This window comes from Ostrinia nubilalis, chromosome 7, assembly GCF_963855985.1.
Source record: "Ostrinia nubilalis chromosome 7, ilOstNubi1.1, whole genome shotgun sequence".
Taxonomy (NCBI): Eukaryota; Metazoa; Arthropoda; class Insecta; order Lepidoptera; family Crambidae; genus Ostrinia; species Ostrinia nubilalis.
The window spans coordinates 7,745,187-7,768,560 of NC_087094.1; the positions used below are offsets into that span (position 1 = coordinate 7,745,187).

General features: G+C 37.2%; 2 protein-coding genes and 1 long non-coding RNA gene across 3 annotated transcripts in view; 2 read left to right on the forward strand and 1 right to left on the reverse strand.

Annotated features, from left to right (window-relative positions):
* The window catches only part of LOC135073191 (beta-1,4-mannosyltransferase egh), a 332,203-nt gene that overhangs the window by 55,961 nt on the left and 252,868 nt on the right, over positions 1 to 23,374 (forward strand). The window lies entirely within an intron of this gene.
* The window catches only part of LOC135073187 (eye-specific diacylglycerol kinase), a 247,717-nt gene that overhangs the window by 45,002 nt on the left and 179,341 nt on the right, over positions 1 to 23,374 (reverse strand). Inside the window, exon 9 of the mRNA XM_063967261.1 lies at positions 12,444 to 12,579. Coding sequence (XP_063823331.1) covers positions 12,444 to 12,579 — 136 coding nt within the window. The remainder of the gene's footprint in view (positions 1 to 12,443; positions 12,580 to 23,374) is intronic.
* LOC135073188 (uncharacterized) lies at positions 14,412 to 15,045 on the forward strand. Its single transcript, XR_010257591.1, has 2 exons — positions 14,412 to 14,546; positions 14,743 to 15,045. It is a non-coding gene; the product is annotated as an uncharacterized LOC135073188 (long non-coding RNA).

Below are 23,374 nucleotides of genomic sequence, written 5' to 3' on the forward strand. Positions count from 1 at the left end.
TAGTTTTAGGAGCAGCCAGTAGAGGAAACTCGCTTATGTAGTTTTTGATAACTGGGCTACTCTTAGTAGCCGCAGCACTGCTGGAGACCATATTAGCGTAAGTTAATTTATTTTTTTTATCTTCCATTTTTTGTTTTTTGACAGGACAGTCCCGTGAAATCGCAAGATGAGCTCCTTGACAGTTTATGCATTTGGCTATTTTATTTGAAGTACATTCAGAAAAATGATGTTCTTCAGAACATATTGAGCATTTTTGCACAGATTTACAAATTTTAGCACCATGGTTGAATTTGAAACACTTGAAGCATTGCAACAATGGAGCGTTGTATGGGAATACTCTGAACCTAAAAAGGTCTAGATACACATGTTCGGGTAACACAGTTGATAAAAATGTGATAGACACAGATTGGAAGGGCTTTATTTCGCCGTTGTCTTTTTTGGTGAACCTACGTACACCTATGATCTCGTATGATGACGAGAGTTTCTTAAAAAGTTCCTCATTGCTGATACTAGTGGGTACAAAGCGAAGCACGCCGACTGTTTCTACTGCTGTGGCTGGGATGTATGCCTTGAGTTGGTGTTTGGTTAGGAAGGGATCGTTTTTCAGGAAGTTATTGGCATTACTAGACTGGGAAAATGTGACACATATTTTATTGGCGTTAATTCTTTTAAGATTGGTAATGCCCTTGATTTCATTTTTGAAAAGGTTGGTAGTCAGGATGGGATTGTTGTTCCCGATCTTCTCATTATCTTTCGTGCTTTCCACAAATACAGAAAACTCGCCACTCACCGTGTTCTCCGCGAATAGCCTTCTATACCCTGGTTTTACGTACGGTTTGTAGAAATCTTCATCTGCACTCGTATAGGTGTGATCTCTGTTTGGTGCCTTCCTTTTTTCCTTGCCCCTGGGCGGGTCCTTACCGTCCCCGTCCGGCATAGTCGAGTTTTAAGTTGACTTAACGACTTCCAATAGATAGATAACTATTTATAACACAAAAAGAGAAAAATACAAAATTGGCTTCGAAAATCGCGCCTAGTGCGTTCAAAAGCCCGCCAAAAAGTCTTCTAGAATTCAAAAAAAAAACTAACGGCACAGATTAAAGAAGTATGGTAGAGTTGGACTAAATCTCAATCAAGACTTATAATAAACAAAAAAACGTTGGACGTTAATTAATGTCAATTTTTGAGATGTATTTGTTACTGTAAAAGCTCGAACTACGGTTAATCTTAAGATTTAAGTGTAAGTCTTAGGATTTACCGACATGAGTTGGTAAATGTAAGTATTTCTGAAAATACGACGATTTTTTCGAGCTTTTACCATTCGAATTCAGTATATGCTAGGTTTTACCTCTGTCAGCTGGCAGATGTTGGTTTTAGGAATAAAACAATGAGTAATTCTTAATGGGGAATTATAAAACGATCGACTAAAAAATAACTTGGCGACTGATGATGGCATACTGTTTTATTATCTTGAGCGGTATGAATTTGAGTAAGCGAAAAATTAACTTAACTAACGACGAATATTGATTAATAATTATAATCAAATGCAGAACGAGCTTACAAAAAGTGGGTTATGTTTAATCCATTTTAGATATTAAAATTCTGTCCGTGCGACTACATTACTAAGTGAGCGACTAGAAAGAAATACAAAGAGGGCAACTTCAATATTAAGATAGATTCGATTTTTTCCAATTGAAGTAATTTCTGATGATGACGATGATGATGATGAGATGCCCTGAGCACGTTATGACATGTTTTGTTTTTCAACCTTTACCGTGCCATTAATGTAAATCCTAAGATTTACCAACGAAATGGTGGTAAGAGTTCGAATCGCAAACCTTTTGGGACATTTACCATTAGGAATTGGTAGATCTTAGGTTTTACTGGAATATCTTAGGATTTACTGCAATTCGAGCTTTTACAGTAACATATTCACGTCCTATTAAAGTTTTATATTGGACCCTGAATTTTCTCCCATTCAAAGTCCGTTCAAATTGCTTTTACGGCTGGCTACAAGTTCAGTGACACAGAGCTATCTGTTGCATGCCAATGATTGCATGCGACGGTTCACGTGTGCCGCGCTTTATGCAGCGTCAGTCTAGTCTACTCACGTTTAAAGCCGACACCGGCATGACGTAATTCCTTACAAATGCTGAATGGAAACGGGTATTTTTTGTAAAAGCCCATCCAATTTTGTATTTAAATCCAAAGGTGCGCTCAAAGTGGAAAGGCAGCTTAAACTTTTGATCCAGGTCTACTTACGGAATCCATTTGAAAAGGGTATTCAGTGTTGACAGGTGTATTCAATTACGTTCTTATTAACGGACTTGTACTGTGCAATGTCTTTGATACACGCGAGAACTAAATGACAAGGGTTCAGAAGTTACGGATTTTCGGAGTTCTGGACGCAGACTAATGTTAACTATTCGGTTTGGCAGAGTACAGTTGACAGCACACTCTTCAGATTAAATATGTTTGTTGCAATCTAGCACCTATTACCACTACATTAGCAGCTGAATACTGAGTCGGCTTGACCTCTGTACTCGTTCTCTCGTAAAGTCATACACAACAGCAGCTGTTACCGCAGCAACAGCAGTTACCGCTGCACAACCTTAACTTTAGAATAAGCTCGTTTGCAAAATATATACTTACTTTACTTTATATTGGTTACAATAGCTGATTTTAAAAAATAAAATAAAAAGGTTTTGTGCTTAAAATACCCCGGTACAGCATAAAATTAAGTCATGACCAAGTGTATTATCAAAATTCAGAATCTTTTGAATCAGAAGCATAGTACATAATTACAACGACAGAAAACCGATGACAGTGAAAATGTCTGAAAGAAAATAATACATTTCGTACATAAATGTACACAGGTACTGCCCAAGTGCGCACTTTTAAGCTGCGTTATTTATAGACAAATCAAGGTTCAAAGAGAGGCAATGTTGGCATTGCATAAAATGCACAGAAATGGAATGGAATCGAAATGGAGTATTTTATTTTGACACTGGATTATAGCGGTTGACTCACTCACGTGGGCTTTTCAGTTGGTTTCAGTGTTGATGAATTTAAATAAAAATAGTTTAAATTTAGCAGACGCAGTTTTATTGCAGAGAGATTACCACAGACAACAAGATGGCGACATAGAGCGATTTGTCTATTAACTAGAGACGTAACTATATACTAGTGTAGATCTGCTGAATCGGTAAATAGGGTTCAATATTAATAAATACAACACTCTCACCTAATTTGAACCCTTGTTCTAAAAACATAACTACTTCAAAATCAATACAAATAACATTTTGCATCTAAAGTAAACTTAAAGACATATTAATAACTCTCACCAAAAATTAACAGTTTTAGTAATGTGCAAGTTTCTTAATACCAATTTTACTTCTAAGATACTGAAACATGTCTCTAGGTAAAGCTTTAGTGAATACATCAGCAAATTGCTCCTTAGTACAAACATAATTGAGATCAATTTGTTTCTCTACATATTTCTCCTTTATAAAATTATATTTGACATCAATGTGTTTACAACGCTTATGGTAATCAATATTTTTGATTAAACAAATTGCACTTTGGTTATCTATATTCAAACAAATTGAATCCTGATTGAATTTACCAATATCTAATAATAGTCTTTTCAACCACAAAGCTTCTTTTGTCGCAGAACAGGCGGCCATAAATTCCGCTTCAGTGGTGGAAAGTGCAACGCTTTGCTGACGTTGTGTTGCCCATGTTATTGCTGCGCCGTTTTTGATAAACACATATCCCGTCAACGACTTTCTTGTAGACGTGTCTTTAGCAAAATCTGCATCACAGTATGTCTCCTACTTGGTTCTGCTGTGATGTTTTATAACACAAACCATAGTCTTTGGTTTCTTTCAAGTATTTCATTATTTTCTTGACAACATTCCAATGTGTATGATCAAAACAATTGAGATATCTACTCACCAGACTGACTCCATACATAATATCTGGTCTGCTTACCACTGCCAGATGCTTAAGTAAGATATTGCTTCATTGTATGTTTGTGGGACTTGTTCTTCTGATACCTTGTTATCTGTACACATATATGTATTACCTTGCATTTTGTTCATTCTCGCTTTAGATCTTGTAATTACTCCTGACATAATTTCTGTTTTATCTATATTTTCTTGAGAACATTCATCTGAACAGAAATCATTTGAATCATTTTTTGTAGTATCAAAACTTTCAGTTGTGTCATAATCAGAAATGACAGTGTCATTCATGACAGTTTCTTCACTTTTTCTTCTTGAAGCCGAATCCGATAAAGGTAATATTACATAGTCTTGTTTAACTGAGTTTTCTAAAAAGACCACATCTCTGCTTATTAATACCTTTTTCGTTTTGGGGTCCAGAAGCCTGTATCCTTTAGTCTGTTCACTGTATCCAACAAATATCATTTTCTCTGCCTTTGTATCCCATTTCTTTGATTTTTCTTTTGGAACATGAACCAATGCTTCGCAACCAAATACCTTCATGTGAGTTAGAATTGGCTTTTTACCGCTCCACATTTCTTCCGGTGTTGCAAAAGACAAAACTCTTGTAGGACATCTATTTGTAATGTAGGATGCAGTAGATATTGCTTCTGCCCAATACTGTTTTTGAAGTTTTGCATTTAACAGCATACATCTAGCTCTTTCCAGCAATGTACGGTTCATTCTCTCTGCTAAGCCGTTTTGTTGAGGCGTGTACGGAGCTGAGGTTTGATGCAAAATTCCAGATTTCTTCAAAAAGTTTTGAAACTCATTGCTTAGATACTCTGTACCATTATCTGAGCGTAAGATCTTTATAGTCGAATCAAGTTGATTTTCAGCAAACGCTTTAAATTCTTGAAATTTTTGAAATACTTCTGATTTCTTCTTTATTAAGTATACAAAAACTTTCCTGGTATAATCATCAATGAAGGTTACGAAGTAGCGAGCACCTCCAAGAGATGGTACCTCCATTGGACCACAGACATCGGAGTGAATAAGTTCTAGCTTCCTTTTTGCTCTTGAACCTTCTGAAGGGAATGGAAATCTTGTCTGTTTCCCTTCCATGCATGATACACATGTCACTTTATCTGCGTTTTCTAATTTTATTCCAGTACTTTCTGACATTTTCTTTAAGTCTTCAAAGTTCAAATGTGCCATTCTCTGATGCCATAGATAACAATCATTTTCGGTAGTAGCAGATATGTATGCCAAAGCTCTAGGTGTATTTAGCCTGTACATATTGTTAACTTTGGTAGCCGCCGCAACTTGTTTCTTTGTCTTGTTTAGTACTTTACAACCTTGCGTGTCAAACTCTACCTTACAGCCACTATTAATGATTTGACCAACTGAGAGCAGGTTGGTAGCCAGCTCTGGAATATACAGCACATTCTGTACTTGGATGGTTTCTATTTTACCTTGCGTATTGACCACATTCAGATTCACCTTACCACAGGCCTTTACGGAGAGCTTCATGTCATTGGCCGCTCTTATCGTGGAAATCGGAGGTAGAATTTCATCATATAGTAGGTCACGGTGCTTGGTCATATGCATTGACGCTCCAGAATCAATGTACCAGTTACTGTCGTTGTTTGTGGATGCAGACAACACTGCGACATAACCAGAATCGGAGTTCTCACTTGATTTTGCGTCTTTCTTCTGCTTGTTTTTGCAATTTTTGCTTATGTGCCCGAATTTATTACACACAAAGCACCTTGGGCCTTTACCACTTTTATTCTTATCGAAAGTTTGACCTTGTTTGACATACTGCGCCTGATTCCCTTTGTTTTTTACAAACAGTGCACTGGACTCAGAGTTTCTAACATCTTGCAGAAGCTTAGTCTTCACGGAATCGGCTGTTATTGTTACACCAGAGCTCTCGAGTGCCATTATCATCGGCTGATACACTTCGGGCAGGCCAGCGAGTAATAGAGTGCCAAGCCACTCGTCATTCACTTCAAACCCGATGTTTCTTAGCTTGTGTGCGGAGGTCATTATTTTGTTCACATAGTCTTCTATGTTCAGACAACTTTCAAGAGTGGTTGTGATCAGATCTCTTAGCAATCCAACACGGCGTGTCAAACCGTTATCATCGAACGCTTTGGCGAGGTTATTCCATACCTCTCTTGCAGTTTTGGCCTCTTGAATATGTACATAGTTGATAGGATGTAAAAGTAAAATTATTTTCGATTTGGCCTTCGTGTCAAGTCTGGAATCAACAGGCTCCTTCGCCGTTATACAGCACCAAAGTTCCTCATGTTCGAGATATGTTTGGACTGCGAATTTCCAAGTGGGATAATTATCTCGTCCTGTCAGCTTTTCGATTAACGCCATTGTATTATTTGACGACATTTTTGCTGAATTTTAAAGATGGAACCACGTGAAAATTTTTGCAATATTTTTGCGTATTTCTCACTTTGCTAGCTGATAAACTATTTGTTTTATTCTACTGTTCACTTTTTTGCAAAAATCAGGTGGCCTGGGCCCATAACCTGATGAATTTAAATAAAAATAGTTTAAATTTAGCAGACGCAGTTTTATTGCAGAGAGATTACCACAGACAACAAGATGGCGACATAGAGCGATTTGTCTATTAACTAGAGACGTAACTATATACTAGTGTAGATCTGCTGAATCGGTAAATAGGGTTCAATATTAATAAATACAACAAGTGTTTATCGAAAGTTTTATCGAAATATAGGTTTTAAATTGGAAAATAGTAGGTATATTATATGACTTTTCATATGGATCAATCTTCCTTTGTAGATCCTTTTCTCCTTTGAGATATTAATTCTTTTGTGATTTGTAAATATCACGCAAAATATTTAAATCACTAACCAATATAGGCACGAAGGTTTAAAGATGATTTTTAATGTTCCAGGGTTGATTTCAATATAAGTACATTTTATTTTTAGATATGTATTGTAGAGCAATGCCGGCAAATTAGCTCACGATCGATGGTGTGTGGCAAAGACAAGCTTTTATTATATCGGCAATGACAGGTCATCACATCGATAATGGTGGAAGCGGGCCATTAATCTTACATTCAGCTATGACGGACTACCGGCCTACAGGCACAATGGGCAGGAAGCCTGCTAATGGTTGTCGAGGAAATTACAATTTCTTGCCCTGTCGCTCGGTACCACACGCTAACCTGTGTAAAAATGTTTGGCTGTACTGAAATTCAATAGGGTTTTTTCGTATTGCCTCTAACAATGAGGCCTTTGTGCGCGCCAAAGGAACAAATACAGAGAGTGGTGAAAGTGAAAGATATCCAACAGGCTATAAGATAAGCCTTATTAAGCGGTATGAAAAGAAATGGATCTCTCTTTTAATATAGTACAATGTTTGATAGGTAAATATTTATAGCATAAGTACGTCGGTCTAGAATTTGTTATGATAATGTTTTTTGAAGCCACGATAGCCGAACGGTGAAGGGGACTCTGGCCAACTCAAGATCAGAGGAACGCGGGTTCGTATCCCACCGCCTCGACTATTGTGGTGAGCCCACTCGTAATACAAGAATATTTAGCTTACCACGAGGGGCTAATGGGACTAATATTAGTAATTACTAATAATCTTTAAACAAAAATGTACCTTCTTACATAAACCCGCGGCTAAATGGAACCGATATGAATGAAAACAACAAACCTGATAACTATAAAATGATGTTTCCATCCAAAGTTTGACTAGCCTTATGCATAACTAGCCTATCTAACTTAGCTTATCTAAGCTCACGCAGCTGCTGCGTCTTTCATATTTGGATTCACACCGTCAACTTATAGAGCTAACTAAGTCAACTAAAGTGAACCTGCCTGCTGTTGCACAATGAGCAAAGGAGTTATGTGTTTAGTATATTCAGGAAATATATGCAAGAGAAACTAATGATAAGAGATTTCCAGTATTATTGGAGTATTTATGTGGTTGCTGCCAGTAACAGTCTTAACTTTTTAATAAAAAGCTGTCATGTTTTTTTGTATCACTCACAATATTTATGGATACAGCGTGTTCTTGTTGCGCCATTAAGAAAAGTTATAGCAAATCATAACGTTTCCCAGTTTTACGAGCTTAGAAATTTTCCTTCATACCTTTGCTCCGTTAACGCGCCATATGGGCAATCGTAAATAGATGTAAGCGCCACCGTCTTTTCTTATTTCATTGAAATCGGATTTACGTATTATTTTGTTTTATCACCTACTAGCTGACCCGGCGAACTTTGTTCCGCCTTAATGGCAATAAATAAGCAGACTTTTTTTTTAATTTCGAACGGGATAAAAAGTATCCTATGTCCTTCTCCTGGCTCTAAACTACCTCCCTGACAATTTTCAGCTAAATCGGTTCAGCCGTTCTTGAGTTATAAGTGGTGTAACTAACACGACTTTCTTTTATATATGTTACAGGAAATGTATGAATTCTAGGAATTGTATACTATTCCTAGGAAATGTATACAATTCCGAAGCTATTTAGGAAATGTATAAAATATTGCTTCAGAGATTTTTTAATACGCACATATCCTAGGAAATGTATACTTTTCCTAGGAATTTTATAGAATTCCAATATTGTATTAGGAAATGTATAAAACTAAGCGGCACAAGCGCGGTCGCGTGATCGGGTGTCCCTCGGTACGCCTAAAATTTCATTTAGCCAAACCACATTGGCCGATAGGTACTTTTAACTCACAATTATTATTGTTTAGCCTGACAGTTGTTTTCGCACTATTATACCTTTCTTTCGGCATCACGCATATTACGCTGAAGTATTGGAAATCCCTAATTTTAACATCTCTTTTATTAAACTATTATTGACATGAAGGTTTTAGTACTCCTGTAGCTGAATAACAAAGTCTCGGTTAGGTTAGGTTAGACTTGCGACCTTACACATACACAGCTGCCGCGGCGCGGTAGCGCCATTTAAGTTTCGGAGAACAAAAAGTGGCGTAATAAAAATAATTTTGTGTAAAAAAAAATATCTTAATTACATTTCCGATTGCTGTTTAGGAAATGTGTAATTTTCCTAGGAAATGTGTCTAATATAATTTACATCACACATTTCCGGGTGATTTTAGGACTTATACACAATTCCTAGGAATTGTATACAATGACGGATTTCATACATTTCCTGTAACATATATATAAGATTAATATTTTTTTTAAGTAAATCATACATATTGGATATTAAGTCGCAGCCGTATATCGGCTTTATTTATATGAGAAAAAAAGATTCTGAAAAATAAATCAATTAAATATTGTCTTTGTAATGACTACTACAAGAGAACTATAACTTTCATAGACAAGTTTCTGGTGACTATTATTAAATAATCAGAATTTTCTTTATTAATACATATTTACCACAAACTGGTTTATAAATCAAGTTTCATAAAAAATAAAATACTAGACTAAGCATACGTTTATTATTAAAGAACTCAACTATTTTTTTTTAGTTTTTGGTATGTAAGAAGAGCGATAAACGAGAAAAGCAAAATAAAGGTAAAACTTCTGCTCATAAAAAGTAAGTAGGTCAGCGCTTTATCTAATAAGAAGACACTACATAAAGAAAAATTCTGAACGAAACGTTTTGATGTGTTCCTCCTACTCGTACGTACTCAAATTTCAAAACGCAGAAAAAATATCTCGCATAACCTTTCCCCGTATGAATATTATTTTATTCTTTTTGTTGCTTCCAATTATCCTTTGTAGTCAGTATACGGAAATTCCGCATCACATCACAATTTTATAACCATCGTTTAATGTTGTGCGGTTACAATCCATTAGGTAAAATAAAACATGGATGAAGAGCAAACCGCTATTTGCAGCTCTAGTAGATTATAATATTTTATGATACCAGTTTGTTAACTTGACATGGAATATTGTAGCCTGAGATGAAGGTGAGGGCTTTTTATAAAGAAGAGTAATTAGGTACTAAGAAGTATAATAATGAATAGTCACGACGTTTTTAATTAAGAAAACGCGGAAAATAATTGTTTTTTTTTTATCATTATGACCTATTGATAGATTTCTTTACTGAGACCTCACGTGGACTTCTTGAGAGAACTTTAACTCCTTGAATGTGTTGTGCATTGTTTTGTTTTTTTTTTTTGCCTACATTTATCCGTGAACATTTTCCCGATAAAAAAAGAAACGCCTAATTTTTTCACGTACTGTGCCATACCACAGATTAAGCCATACTTAGCCCATAGAGTATGATTTTAATGAAGTTCAAGAGGGAGAACAGCTGCATGCTGCCAAATAAATAAAAAAATATTGAAGTATAGTTCTTGCAACTCACGAAGGCGAGTGAGATAATACTTCTGTGTGTACGTGTACATGCACATAACGATAGTGTTTGAAAAACGAACAACAGTAGTGATCCACCCCACAACAGCTTACATAAATAACATTATTATTAGTTATTTCATTAATTCTTTTCATTATTCATATTTTAATATATAATTTTACATCAGTGTCATAAGATGAATTAAGAACCTCTACCTCTAATGGTCAGTGATGCGATGAAAATGCACGGAACCAGACGGTTCCGTGCATGTGTCCGTGTGTAGACACACACGAGCAAAATTTTAACTTAGCGGTTTTTTTACATACCAAAAGGTAAATGTAAAGTCCTTAAGCATTCCACATAAATATATTATGGCGTCGGGTAGTTGCGAGTGTGCCTACATGGTCGACCCCTTGGCCCTTGGGGCCGATGTAAAGCCCATTTTATTTTCTATGAGATGTCGTGTTAGCTACCCTCGGCCTCATTACGAGATCTGAGTAACTCACTTTACATAATGATACATCGGAGAGTCGGCCGACAGTGACTATAGAGACGGGAGGGAATTTCGTGGAGTTACAAATTGTATCACTTATTAGTTCCTTCCGTGTTTCTCTTTCATAAATCATCAAGATAACTACGCCACGTGGTAGAGTATCTAGGAGGTCGTATGTAGCGTTCATTTCACACCCTTCTGAAACCAGTTGACCTGGAAAACTGAAATTGCATCGTATAAAGTGAGCGGCAGAAAATGGCGAGAAAAGTTTAAGAAATACGAGACAGTTAATTACTAAATGCTGCGCGCTTTGATTGTGTGATTACTGAGAGGAGGACAAGGCAACTATAAACCGAAAGAAGGACAATAACAACAGTCGATTAATATTTTTTTACTAAGATTTACCTTATTTAAGTAAGTAGGTATGTTTTTTGGTTTTTCCATGTCTACATTATTTTTTTGTAAGTGAGACGAATGCGTGATCTGCTGATACTTCAAACAATTATCTAATTTAACTCTAAACATAAGAGTTTTGCTGGTAATCGATTTGGAAATCTCCATTTGTGAACACTTATTTAGTAAATCTTATTTAATGTCCCTAAAAGTAAATGGAGTAACTCTATTATACGGCAATATTATTATTATCGAATTAAGTGGAGCGGTATCAATATGCTTTCAGGTCATTTACTACCGCAACATTCTAGACAAGCTTTAATTAGGTAAATATTAATGTTTGAAGTGAATTTAGTCGTCTACCTAAAATAATACGGGTCAACAATTTCAATAATAATAGGGTTAATTTGCTAATAGTGTTAAATGAATCGTAAGCTCGTAGGTAATTGACGACACGAGAAATGCTATGCTAAAACACGTCCTAATTGGTCATAAATTAATACTACTTTAACAGATAGTTTAATAGATTAATCAAGTAATTGAAATATTATAATATACTTAAAAATAATTGTGCGCCGCAGGTTTTCTAAATAAATAAATTGTCTATACGATATAAAACTATTTTCCCGCACGTGCAGATAAATAATTTTCATTTGTAGTAGGTACCTATACATAGGTAATAATATCATCTATTCTGCTGTGCTATGTCCACAGCCACATTCGTATCTATTTCTTCAATGTAATAAAAGGGTTTTCATGAACCCTCGCTGTTATGAAGCTTAGAGCAAAGATTGCAATATTTGGCAAGGTAATAAACCAGTACCATATTCGGCGACCCAAGGAATAGCTCACGAAATATTGAATTTCCAAAGTAATATAATTTTGCGTATTTGTACGAAGCTGGGGCACGCTATGATTTGAAAGATGGGGGATTTATTAAAGATATTTTCGATGGCAGCACTAGGTGCACAGAATAATATATCAACATCTTTAGCTTAGGTACTTCGATAATGTGACGATTTCCTGTAAGGATCGGCAGGCAGGTAGTAATAGTTCCAGGGCGACTCTGAAATATCTTGTGCGATGACAGCATCTTTGCGTTGCGAGTTTACTCGTTTGAGTAGTCAGATGAGGCAAATATTGTGAGTCTCCACACCGCGAAGCTACCGAGTCATGCCTCACGAGCCAGCCTCGCAATGTCAATACACGTATTTACAACAACGAAAGCTGCCACAGTGTATAGCTTGATGTACTGTACTACACTTAGTTTTTCTAGTACTCACTTGGCATTCGGTGTCTCCTACGTAGCAGCAGTCCCCGGAGACGGAGGTGGGCGACCAGAGGTGCTCGCCGCTGATCGCGCCGTCGCCCCAGTCCGGGGTGGAGCGGAGCACTCGCGCGCCGGCGTCGCCAGTGCGTCTGAAACCAACGAGAATTTACTTAAAAAGTTGTTTTAAAATCACCCCAATTTAATATGAGTTAAAACGGTCTATAAATCGGTGTAATGCCCGTTTTAACAATCAATCCCTAATTTTTAAGTGACCCATATGAAAACAAAATTCCTGTTATGTGTTACCATAGAATGTCACTTATAATCATGCGAAAACAAAAATTAGAAATAGTACGAGTCGTAGAAAAAAACATACGTGAAAATTCAAGGGTCGAGCGAGAAAAAAAAAAACAAAAGAGAATCGGTTTTGGTCATCGAGAAAGAATGGAGATTTTCTTAGTGGCCAGTGTCGCGTAGCCAAAGAGGCCGCAACAGTTTGTAAATTCAATGTTTTAACTCGTAACTTTTTTTATGTAACTTGTGTGAAATATTTGAGAAAATTGAATTTTCTGTTAGAACGGAAAATAGTTTTGGAAATCTACTTAGATTTTTAAACTTAAAATAATGTGCTTAAATAAGTCATATAAGTCATGTTCAAAAGACGACATTAAAATAAATAGAAACATTAATATTGCATATTATTATTGTACCTATCTGAGAAATGTGTTAAAATGTGAATGTGTTAGATACTTATTAGAAAATAGTACATTAGTTAGAATATTAAACTGAATATAAAATGATCAAGTCAAGTTAATTAACTTCGAAACTAATAATTTCAACGCGTTTTCAAATATTAAATTATGTTATTATTTTGTAGCCTTCCAACGAACGGGTTTTTCCAATGTCTTTAATTTAATTAAAACTTTCCAATCAGCATATTATTTTAAACTACATTGAAATTTCAATATTAATTCATGTCTACAAACGAACCATCCAATTACGGTTAAGTGCTATTAAGCTATTAAGGCGCATACTGCGACTGCTGTGATGTTATACCGTCGTATAACCATTATTTCTAACTGTTGTCATTTAACTTTCAGTAAAAACTATCAGTATGAGCTGAAATAGATTTTGTCTATACTATTTCTAAATACACAATATTATAAAGAGGAAAGATTTGTTTGTTTGTATTTAATAGGCTCCGAAAATATTGCATAGACTTGGAAAATTATTTCAACATCATTAAATCCTACATTATTTCTGATGAACATAAGCGGTACAAAGTTCGTCGGGTCAGCAAGTGGATAATAACTTTACCTTAACTGGTGCGATGTAAAGTAAAATAATTAGTCGTTTATTGCCACTAAAATATTAACAGACAAGCTTATTATAGATTAAAATTTACGTACCCATTTTATTCTATGTTTGCCACTAACGACAATTTTCATTTTTCATCTAAAGTAATGAAACATCTTAGAATGAAATGTATTCAGTTTAATGAAACTTCTGAAGGTAAGTAAATGTTAAAGACGACGAGCAAAGTAATGTAGTAAATGAGTTCCTTGTGGCAATCAGAATAAAGTAAGCTATTAAACATCAAAGCACTTTTAGGGCTGTTTAATAAATAATTTGATTAAGATTGTGGTTTGGAATCAAAGAAATATTACTTTCTCATTGAATAGGTAGGTAGGTACTTACTCAAATTCAACAGACATTCATGACATTAAAATTGTCATAGAGACATGAAACGTTTAGAACTCTTATCAAGAATGAAATAAATTCAATAAATTTATATTAATGTAAGAAGAATGGGGTTGTATAAAATAAACATATTATTTAATTTCTTAACAATAATAAACAAAAACTTAAAATATTTCAGAAGTAAAAACTCGGGTAAAGAATGTAATGAAACCTCTTAGATAGCGGCATAGAGCATTCGAAATTTAAATTAATTTTAAAAGAAATGAACAAAGGCCTCGCAGAAAATTGCCAGTCGTTTTTCATCTCTCACGCTAAAAACACTTCCAAAACAGTATAAAAAATTTAAAACAATTTTTCAAGAATATAAAAAACAGAATAAAAAGTTTCCTGTTAAAATTTATTGCGAAAAATTGCTGTGAGTATTGAATGCAGTGTTTTGTGGTGAAATAAACGCGTTTACTTTTAAACAAGTAAAATTTGTGACAGTTTTGATTTTACGATTGTTTCACTGCATTTTTATTACGTCGGGTGCATCAATCCTAGAACCTATCGCGAAATTTAATGTCAGGAATGTTCTTCAGGTTAATTCTAATACTTTTTTCGTTTTTCAGTTACTTTAAGCGAAAATGGACTGCGCATACTGCAACCGTAGCACAGAGGGGTGCGCCTCGATCAAATGCAGCCTGTGCGCGTCCCAGTTCCACCTGGAGTGCGTGAGTAGCGAGCACCTGGTGCCCAGCAACAACAGCTGGCGGTGCTGCAAGTGCGATGCGATGGCGGCGGCTGCGCTCGCGCCCCCGGTCATTGATTCAGTTCGTGCATAGATCGTAATTGCCAAGTGTAACATGGTGTAATAGTGTAAATTGACTGTGATTCTGCCGAAGTTCATTTTGAAATAAATTCAGTGGTTCTTATTTGGTCGTTTTATTTTCGAATTTAGACAGGTATAAGCGAGGGCAGAGGGCGCTAGGAGAGGGCATAGGGTGCTAGGAGAGGGCATAGGGTGCTAGGAGAGGGCATAGGGCGCTAGGAGAGGGCATAGGGCGCTAGGAGAGGGCAGAGGGCGCTAGGAGGGCAGAGGGCGCTAGGAGAGGGCAGAGGGCGCTAAGAGGGCAGAGGGCGCTAGGAGAGGGCAGAGGGCGCTAGGAGAGGGCAGAGGGCGCTAGGAGAGGGCAGAGGGCGCTAGGAGAGGGCAGAGGGCGCTAGGAGAGGGCAGAGGGCGCTAGGAGAGGGCAGAGGGCGCTAGGAGAGGGCAGAGGGCGCTAGGAGAGGGCAGATGGCGCCAGGAGAGGGCAGAGGGCGCCAGGAGAGGGCAGAGGGCGCCAGGAGAGGTCGGAGGGCGCTAGGAAAAGGCAGAGGGCGCTAGGAGAGGGCAGAGGGCGCTAGGAGAGGGCAGAGGGCGCTAGGAGAGGGCAGAGGCCAGAGAAGGAGGGCGGAGGCCACAGGGTAGGAGGGCGAAGGCCACAGGGTAGGAGGGCGGAGGCCACAGGGTAGGAGGGCGGAGGCCACAGGGTAGGAGGGCGGAGGCCACAGGGTAGGAGGGCGGAGGCCACAGGGTAGGAGGGCGGAGGCAACAGATTATTAGGGCGGAGGGCGGAGGGCACAGAGTAGGAGGGCCGAGGGCACAGGAGTAGGGAGATGGAAGGTAGCAGAGTAAGAGGGCGGAGGGCACAGGAGTTAGAGGGCGGAGGGCACAGAGTAGGAGGGTGGAGGGCACAGAGTAGGAGGGTGGAGGGCACAGAGTGGGAGGGTGGTGGGCACAGGAGTAGGAGGGTAGAGGCCTGGGTACTGGTATGGAGGAATTCTGTATTAAGTATGAGGGCACGTGAGAATACGAGGACAACGGGCAAGGCATCCCACTCTTATTGCGTACTCTCTTTGTTAAAAGAAATATGTAATTATTTATTTATGTCCCACATATAGTATTAAAATAATGCCATGAGTTTTTAGTAGGTCTCTCATATTTGGATCGTGACTTGGTTGTGATTTCTCTGCAATCAAAGGCGTGATCGTGCGTTATTGCGTTCTGATGGGTTCACGGGCGTCATGCACAGATGAGCTTGATCATTATACCGGTCAGTAATGCCTCGTATTCACACTAGGGGACAAAATGGACAACAAACATTGTGACCATTAACACGTCACGTAAATTCGAGCGTTGTCGTGGAACGTTAGCAGACTTCTTGATTAATGCGGCACCTTTTCTAAACATACTCGTACCTAGGTATTTACTACGTTGTCAGAAGTGTTGAGCTAGTGCGAGACGAGTCGCCAATATTGCTAGTTCAGTAAATACAGTTAAGCCTGATGTATGTCTGAAGAATGTCTACATTGTTTGTTTTGAGTGTGATGTTTTATATTTATATTCTTATCTTATCTGGGCCATTAAGTGCCATTACAAATCGCAATTAAAATATCTCGCATTTCACGAATACTACTCAGCCGATTTATAGTTTCGATCGTGATTCTGTGAAATCTACTTTAACGTAGAACAATACACGACCGAGTTACAAATAACATTTTATTACGAACTGTGAAAACAATCATCTTCCTTAACTGTTCAACTCGGGGTTTCATTACCTAGCTGCAGAAAGTTTCTAGAAAGGTCAATCCCTTCAATTTGTTGGTTATGAGATTATACGATCATTATATCCAGGCCATGGTCTGTGTGAGAATAGCGTCGGGTAATCTTCGGGGCGGGTACTGGGTTTAACAGGGTTGCGTGAATTTTGTTTACTTATTTTTCCCTATTACATTACTATCAGGTAAAAAAATGGCGGATTGAAGATAGCGTACGTACAAAGAAACTACCGTAAATTTTATTTACTGATTTTATCCATTGCTAATGCAAGGCTGTCCCAACTCCCAAGGCTTAGCTGCTTGCTAAGCCCTAAGAAGCTGACAATTTACATAAGAAAGACTTACTTCCTCTTGATTCAATACAATACCGGTTCAACTACAAAATCGCAGAAATTTAACAGGATTTGTTTACAAAAATACTTTCAGAACAGGAAAAGTTTTACAAATGATTTTATTTTTCGTGGAGTAGATTCTACTCCGGTTTCGTATTGTGAAGCAATTTTTTCTACTAGTCGTATAATAAATAAAGTGTAACAAGATACAAAAACAAATATTGAGAAAAACAATGATTTGAACTAAACGTGTACCCTTTTCAGATAAGTAAGTTCATAATCATACAAACAATAAATGATAAATGATTGAAAAAGACAAATAGATGAACTGTTTATTCTGTAGGGTCTGTTATTGGTATTAGACAAACAAAGTTTACGAACCAATGCCAGCCCTGGAGCATCTATGTATCCACCGGACTTCCAAGTAGGCATTACTGTTTGTGAGGTGCGGGCTGAAGGGATCATATCATATTTGCTCTTATTGGATTCGGGTCGCGGAGTTTATGGTATTGCGATGGTCCCGAAAAGGTAGCTGTGGACAGACTTGGCAGTTCATAGAGTCTAAGTTTCTTAATTAATTTTGATCCCGTCTATACTACTACGTATACTTAGTACTATACAGGGTATACGGTACATGCCGGCTTAACTTTTATGTTGGATAAATAAAAATAATTACAACTACAAAGAGTGAATAGAGGGCAGATATTATGTACCCTCCTAGACTGCATCCCACTTACATCAGGTGCATGCGATTGTGGTCAAATACCTGCCTTGTTTTGCATAAAAAAATATAAAAAAACAATACATTAAAATATTAGGTATTCACTGGCTACCTCGAAATAAAACCAATTCTTCAATGCTTAAAAGAATTACGGATAATCTTGCTTTAAAATTAGAAACATTTAAGAACATAAAAAAGTAGGAACTTTATGACGACTACAAGTATTATGGAATAAAACTACGAGTAGGTATCATATGTGTGTGTTAGTTATAACTTAGTAACTCTAGCATCATTGAGGAAAACTACAGAGTGGAAACTAAATATAAAGTCCTGTTCCAATATTTGTGTTACCATTGAATTTAAATATGTATGAATTAACGTCAAAGAGCGTGTTTGCTTTGAACACGTTTGTATTATTATTCGCGCGTAAATGCATCGGTGCGATTATGCGTGACGCAATCGATGTGACGTGAAATTATACAGGCGAGGAGACCAATCGATATCCTTCTGCTATGATAATTTTGTATGGCATGCCATTAGTTTACGCAGTTTTCTGAAGAAATACGATAAGTATTGTTTCGATTCTCAACGCTACCGTTCCAAATTACAAAATCGGACGTTATCAATACATTTGCCTTTTAACAAAATTGCTACTCTTTCTTTCACGGGCGTGTTACTGTCACCGTAAAATTGTGAATTCCGTCAGATTATAATCTGACGTAGTTGAATTACAATCTAACCTAACCTAACCCACTGTTAGTTTACAATCTAACGCGTTATATTATAAACTGACAGAGTTCACAATTTCACGTTGACATTACTATTCTTTCACGGGCGTGTTGCTATTTATAGTTTTGGCGTACCTATACTTTCTTTGATTTGTATAAATTATCCAATTCCTTTTCTGTGGAGGTGTTCGTTAAGTAATTGAACATAATGGTAATGAAATAAAATTCACACTTGTTCCTGAAGTAACTGCGTGTAATAGGTGCATCGACGTGACAGTAGTAATGTGCAAAATATCATTTATTACATTACATTAGTTAGGTATATCGCTAAAAAGGAGAAAACAATGCACCACTCTATATTCTGATTGAATTATAGCACTTTTAAATGACGGGCTATATTCTAGTCAGTTTTCAAATTAATCAATAAATGAGTGTTAAAAAGGTACCTATTTTAAAATAAGGAAAGAAAAATAGATAGGTTCATACTGTAACATGTAGAGCAAGCTACTCAACTGTGAATTCAAGGAAACCGCTGACAAGAAAAACGATCTCGTTTCTAACAATTTTAGGACATGTTTTATAAAAATAGGTTTTTGTTACAAAAGAACTATATTTTTGATTCCAGGCTATTAGCGAAAATAATAAACGTAGGTACCTATTTGGGTTTAATTTCTTCATCACATTTCTCTTCTAAGGCTGGGTTGCTCCACCTAACTTTGACCGTAACTTTAACGATAACCGGTGCTTTTTGTATGGAGTTTGACAGATTTTTGACGTTTGTCAAAGTTAAAGTAAGATAGTGCAACTCACCCTTACTCTATTTATTTAACCCGTCATGTCAACAGTCATGCACAAATGTGTATTTTTAAAGTAATAAAATGTAATGGAAATGTCAGTTAGTGGGAATGATTAAGGCCGAGTTACACCATCTTACTTTAACTGTAACAATCGTCAAAAGTCTGAAAAACACCAGTTAAAGTTATAGTTACGGTTAAAGTTAAGGTGATGCAACTCGACCTTATTCTACTGAACATATTATATCATTTGCGTCTCTCGTCTACGATTTGCACGTCTCTAATCGGCAGTGGCATTGCAAGCCGGCGCGACCGGTCTGCGCGCGCGCCGTTGCACTTGCTACTCGGACAAGGCTAGGTCGCGCAAATGCACATTCACTGCACTTGGTAAACCTTTGCTTATTATCAGACAAAAGCAGTCCATGCTTTTGTCTGATAATAAATGTTTTTTTTTTATGTTTGTCGTAGAAGGGTCTTGTCGCTAGTTTTTTGGAAACTTTATATTGATTTCTCTGCGCCCGCGCCCCTGCACTTGCTACTCGGATAAGGCTAGGTCGCGCAAATGCACATTCACTGCACTTGGTAAATCTTTGCACGCGTCTATGTTTGTGTACAGCTATGTTTGTAGTTGAAGGGTCTTTTTGTCGCTAGTTTTTTGGAAACTTTATATTGATTTCTCTGCGCCCGCGCCCCTGCACTTGCTACTCGGATAAGGCTAGGTCGCGCAAATGCATATTCACTGCACTTGGTAAACCTTCGCACGTGTCTATCTATACTTGTTTGTAGTAGAATGGTCTTATCGCTTGTCTTTTGGAAGCTTATAGTGACTAGTGATCTCTTGTAGGAACTTGTAGCCTTAATCACAGAATAAGTAATAGTACAGGTACAGAAGGATTACTCCGCAAGACGATTTAAATAAATGCGAGTCTTGCTACGACGCGATACAGTGGAATTCAGCTCGCACAGCACTACGTACCTACAATTTTATTCACCTACAAGTTTTGTCTCTTTCTATCGCGTGCCTCTGAACTCTTCTTACGCTGTTAGGGTTGCTGTCTGTCTAGTAAAAAAATAATTAATCTACTTATTTGTAATGAGGTACGTATGTAGGTAAGTACGCATTCATTATGGAAAACCTTGGGAGAGGCCTTTGTCCAGCAGTGGACGTCATTTGGCTGAAACGAACGAACGCATTCTGAGCAGTAGTCATGGTAGGTTAGGTTCCTATACTATGCTAAGAATGATTGATTACCTACATGGCCAACATACCTTTCAGCATCTTTGGGAAGCGAAAAAAAAAAGATAAATCCGGTAGATTTCTTTTCGAATTTAAACACCCGAACGCCGCACAATAATATTTATTTCACTTTATGTCCATTTTTAAATAATACTTCGATCATAGAATTAGGTACTACAACGCACGCCAGCGTCCTGACGGGCGCGAGCGTGACACTCGACTGATATAATACCCGCCGGCGGGGCGCTTCGCTGTAGGTAATTATCGGATGTACCGCGCGGAGTGAGCCAGGCCTGCCTTAATGAAGGATACAAATTCAAATTCTTTATTGGTATGTATATTTTTTTCATATTTGCACAAACTGCGATAAGTTTGATTGAATTCAAATACGGCGAAAAAAATTGTTAGAACTTATTGACATTCGATTGAAAGAAAATAGAAAAACAGCTAAACTAAAAAAACAGCTTACATCTCATGAAAATCGACAGCGTGACAAAGCGGCAATTTGTTTGTTTTGGGAGTTATTCTAACTAAAGCTTTATCGAGTAGCGGTGAAAAAGCTAACCTAAACTTTTATTCCCCATCTCAGCCTTACAGCTTAATTTTCCCCTGGGACTAACTTAGCCTTTACTGGTTCGATTTTATTGTCAAAGTCAAAGTCAAATTTCTTTATTTGTTTAGACTAATAAATAGTTCTTACAAATCGTCATAAAATATGCTCTTAAGGAGCCTCTACATGTCTCATAATCTTTTTACCCTACCAGCGCTTCGAGACCAACATTTGGCAAGTGCTGAGAAGAAGCGCCGCAACAAACTCAGTCACCACTGTCTGCCGGTTAATATAAATAAATAGAAATAGTAGTAGTAGGTACATTCGATTCAGGAGCAGTTTACTGAATTTACCATGCATTCTTGTATGGTGTTTCATAAGAATGGGTAGGTATACAAGATTGCGTGGTATATTAAACAAGGTAGTGACGTGCTAATATCTAGACTTACATATTAAGGTACTAGTAGAAATGACTCGCATACATAAATTTGAATAACTTGGATTGACCAGTCCCCGAAAGCAGCGCCTGTTCACAGACATGACGAGTGAACCAGCCATCGCTTCACTCGACCATATTAGAGGGAATGTAACGACCCGCCTCACTACGCCACCACCCCTGAGACATTTTAGTGAGAATGACAATGCCAAGTTATCTCTTTAAAAAAAACTAATAATAAAGCTATGTAACAGTCCAGATTGAGAAGCATGACACTATAACATTTGAGAAATTATTATTAGTTTATACAATATTACTTTTCATTTTAATTCTTTTTAGTGCGAGCATGAGAGGACCATAATCCTACTCCCAGGATGACTTATCATTAAGAAAATCTCGAGTTGTATAATAGGCTTTTTTAAGCATGTGATCTTTAACTATACCTTTAAATTTATTATACGGTAGCTCTTTATATTTATCAGGGACTTTGTTATAAAAATGGATACCTTGTCCCATAAAAGTGGCAAACACTTTATTAAGTCTAAAAGCGGGTATAGCCAATTTATTTTTATTTCTAGTGTTGATTTGGTGAATATCACTTTTCTTTTTGAATTCGTTAATATTTTGTTGAATAAATAGAATACAGTTTAAGATGTATTGTGAAGCGGCCGTGAGAATGCCAATTTCTTTAAACAATTCTCTAAGGGACGCTCTTGCTTTCATTTTATACAAGTATCTTATCGCACGTTTTTGCAAAATAAATATTGTTTCAAAATCTGCAGCTTTGCCCCATAGCATGATTCCATATGACATTAGGCTATGAAAGTAGCTAAAGTAGACTAAGCGAGCTGTTGAAACATCGGTTAATGACCGTATCCTTTTTATTGCAAAAGCCGCTGAGCTGAGCTTTCCCGCCAGAGTTTCTATATGGGGGCCCCACTGGAGTTTTGAATCCAGGGTAATTCCCAGAAATACAGTAGAGTCTACCAGATCGATTGCATTATTATTAAGTTCTATTTGGGTACTAACTGTTTTTACGTTAGGCAAAGAGAATTTTATACATTTTGTTTTCTTTGCATTGAGTTGTAAATTATTTGTAGTGAACCAACTTAAAACTCTTGTTAGTGCATTATTTACATCGTCAAAGTTATTTTTACTTCTATCAATATTAAAAATCAAAGATGTGTCATCAGCAAATAACACGATTTCGCAAGAGTCCTTAACAAAATATGGTAGATCATTAATGTAAATAAGAAACAAGAATGGACCCAGAATGGACCCCTGCGGAACTCCCATTTTCACAGGTGACCCAGAAGACAAAACACCATTTATGTCAACTTTTTGAACTCTAAAGTTTAAATAGGATTGTATTAAATCCAAAGCCGAGTCCTTCACCCCATAATAGTGCAGTTTGCGAATTAGCGTTTGATGTTCTACGCAGTCAAAAGCTTTTGAGAGATCACAGAAGACCCCTAGTGCATTTTGAGAATTCTCCCAAGCCTCGAAGATATATTTAAGTAGTGCAACCCCGGCATCGGTGGTGGAACGACCCTTGGTAAAACCATATTGTTCACTATGAAATAGTTTATTAGAGCCAAAGTGAATCATAAGTTGCTCCTGTATGATTTTTTCAAAAATCTTGCTTAGAGCGGGCAAGATAGAAATGGGTCTATAATTGCCAGGGTCGGTTTTGCTACCAGACTTAAATAATGGCATTAGTCTACTATGTTTCATGAGGTCGGGGAAGATGCCCTTCTCAATGCAATTATTGAATATTATCGCTAACTGTGGGGAAATTATATCAATAATGTGTTTGACTATCTTGACAGAGATGCCCCAGATATCAGTTGTACTCTTTACATTTA